Source organism: Alligator sinensis, unplaced genomic scaffold (genome assembly GCF_000455745.1).
Source record: "Alligator sinensis unplaced genomic scaffold, ASM45574v1 scaffold1542_1, whole genome shotgun sequence".
Taxonomy (NCBI): domain Eukaryota; kingdom Metazoa; phylum Chordata; order Crocodylia; family Alligatoridae; genus Alligator; species Alligator sinensis.
This window is the reverse complement of record NW_005842452.1, coordinates 1,127,516-1,130,403: the sequence shown is the minus strand read 5'-3', so window position 1 is coordinate 1,130,403 and position 2,888 is coordinate 1,127,516. Positions and strand designations below refer to the sequence as shown.

At 52.0% G+C, this 2,888-nt stretch overlaps 1 protein-coding gene across 1 annotated transcript in view; it reads left to right on the top strand.

Annotated features, from left to right (window-relative positions):
- The window catches only part of EIF4B (eukaryotic translation initiation factor 4B), a 20,360-nt gene that overhangs the window by 12,288 nt on the left and 5,184 nt on the right, over positions 1 to 2,888 (top strand). Inside the window, 6 exon segments of the mRNA XM_025212265.1 lie at positions 434 to 488; positions 954 to 1,097; positions 1,744 to 1,857; positions 2,238 to 2,429; positions 2,601 to 2,719; positions 2,721 to 2,836. Coding sequence (XP_025068050.1) covers positions 434 to 488; positions 954 to 1,097; positions 1,744 to 1,857; positions 2,238 to 2,429; positions 2,601 to 2,719; positions 2,721 to 2,836 — 740 coding nt within the window.

Here is a 2,888-nt window from a genome sequence, read left to right as displayed (position 1 = left end):
TCCCTTTATTTAAACCCATGAGTTTGAAGGCTCCTGTGTTATAGTCAATTCTGAGTCAAAACCTCTAAATCCTGGCTGGGTGTCATATGGGGACACCGACTTTCTCTTGATGTGCTTTACTGGCTTCCTTCACATTTAGGTGACCAGGGGTTGGCATTTCGGAGGTGGGAGTGAGGGGGAAGGAAGGGCTGTAGGCAGTCTCTTATTCCACTTCCCAGGCACTGTGAAATTCTTCTGCAGCTTTCCATGGGTCTCTTCCAGCCTGTTTCTCCTGTGCTTTAAAAACCCATTACACAATACTGGGCAAACCCTTCGTTATTATGACAGCTGCTTCCTGGAAGCTGCTGTCTGTCCAGAGTTCATCTTGCAGTACATTGCCTCGTCACCTATGCCTCCTCAGTCTCACAGGCTAACTAACGTGTGTTGTTTTCAGTCTCTAGGGAACAGAAGAATACGAGTGGATATTGCTGATCAAGCTCAGGATAAAGGTGAATACCCAGTCTTCTTTTCAGATGAGATGAGTGGCTTCTCAGGTGCTGCAGGTGGACTGGGAGCTGTCATGGCATCTGCCTTTGCACTTGAGATCCCAAAGAACTAGAGGCATAACTGGACAAGCTTTGCCTTCCCCCAGGCTAACAAGGCAGTGGGTAGTTCAGAGGTGACAACTGTGGTAAATGCAGGCTGTCAAGGGATGTGACTGAGACCTCAGCAGCTCCTGGTTACCTATTCAGAAGTGTTCAGGCAGTCCCTCCATATCCTATACCCAGTCCCCTTGCTAGCTTAGTTCAGTCACCCTGTGGCTGTTGCCAGGGGCATACCCCTACAAAGGGGAGTGGTGAGTTTGGAAGGTGCTTTGTTTAGTCTCACTGCAATTCGGATTCATCGCTTCCCCCTTGCTGGTCGGCCCTTCACCTCCTCCACCAAGCTTAACAGTAGCTGCCTTCGTGTTGCAGACAGGGATGACCGCGGCTTTGGCAGAGATCGTGATCGCAACCGGGACACAGAGAGATTTGAGACTGACTGGAGGGCGCGTCCTACTACCGATAGCTTCGATGATTACCCTCCACGCCGGGGCGATGACAGCTTTGGAGGAGACAGTGAGTTGATCGAGAACCTTCCGTTTAGTACCCTGTTATCTAGTATCATTAAACAGCCAGTGAAATGCTTCCCGTGGGGTTGTTCTGGCTTCACATCATTCTGCAGGCCCACAAATTTCTTAACGACTTGCTGGATTTGGCTCTCTTGGCTGCAGTGATCCTTTATCTCCTGGGAAACTGGTGTTCTGTGGGCTTGATTCCAACTCTGACCAGGATCAAATTCAGTCCTGAGTAGAAGAGAGCTGGATCCTGTGTAGATGTGTGCGGGAGAGACATTGTACCTGCATTTTAAGCGCCAAACTGGGATTGGGATGAGCTCAGATTTTGACTCCCAAAATTTCCATAGACTTGTTAAGTGACCTTTGGCAAGTCAGTTCATCTCTGTCATCCCCCTGTAAATGGGTGACAATCTTTCCCTGCCTGGCAGAGCTGTTTTAATGCTCGTGTATGTGACTCGCGTGGAACCTTTGAAAAATGGAATCTGGCAAAGTGATCCACTGGGGCTGGAGAAGTATTTTGGGTCGAGTGTAAGGCCTGCCAGCAGACTTCCTCCGGTGGCGTGTGTCCTGCTTCCCCTCCCACAGGTGGAGGTGCAAGTCCACCAGGGCTTCCTACTTCACCCTGTAATCTCTCTCCCTGTCTGCAGGGTACCGGGACCGAGATCGCTACGATTCAGACCGGTATCGTGATGGCCCTCGCAGGGATATGGATCGCTTTGGGGGCAGGGATCGTTATGATGACCGTCGAGATTATGACAGAGGTACGGTGGCCTTGGGGGTGTTCCCGCGAACTGTTAGGGCTGTGAGGTTCATCTTAGTTTTTGTCCACTTGGTTTTCATCAGTTAGTGAAGGTGCCAGGTCGTCTTTCTTATCCGGTCTGTGTTGGATGAAAGATGTACTGTTCTTTGTCTTGCTCTGCAGTCTTCTTGCACACTGGACAATGGGTATTGGTGATCCGGATTTTCCTAGTACCTATAAGGTGGACCTTGCTTAGGTGCAGCATCTGTAGGCTTGCTATTACCCTTTCTTGCCTTCCTATAAAGGAGATGCTGTCTGATCTAGGGCTTCCCTCCTGCGGGCATCCCTACATATAACACAAGGTCACCAGTAACCCAGACTGCCTTTCCTCTTCTCTTGCAGGCTATGATTCCAGGGTAGGCAGTGGCCGGAGAGCCTTTGGCACTGGGTACCGCCGAGATGACGACTTTAGAGGTGGTGGTGACCGTTATGATGACCGCTATGAGAGGAGGGATGATCGCACGGGCCCGGACAGGTGGAGCTCACGGGATGATTACAGCCGCGGTGCAGATGACATGCGGCGCGATGACAGAGGTAAGGATCCTGTTTGGGGGCGGGGGGTGCGCAGATCCAGCAGCTGGGAAGGAAACCAAACTCTGAGAGTGAGTATGAACAGATTTCTCTCTTATGCTAGCTTATTTTGCCTCCTTGAGCAGTGGCTCACGGGGTTTGCCCTCATTTGCTGTGTTTGGTCTTGTCTTGTAGGTCCAACTCAGAGGCCAAAACTGAACCTGAAGCCCCGGAGTGCCCCCAGGGAGGAAGACACATCGACAGCCCCTGCCACCCAGTCCAGCCGTGCGGCCTCCATCTTTGGGGGTGCCAAGGCCTGGGGACACTGCTGCCGGGGAGCGTGAGGTGAAAGAGCGGCTGCAGAAGGAGCAGGAGAAGCTGCAGCGTCAGCTGGAGGATGATAAAAGGCTAGACCGGCGGCCCAGAGAGAGGTAGGGGGGAGAAGGGAACTGCTGGTCAAAGCCCTTCTGGATTTCCTGTACG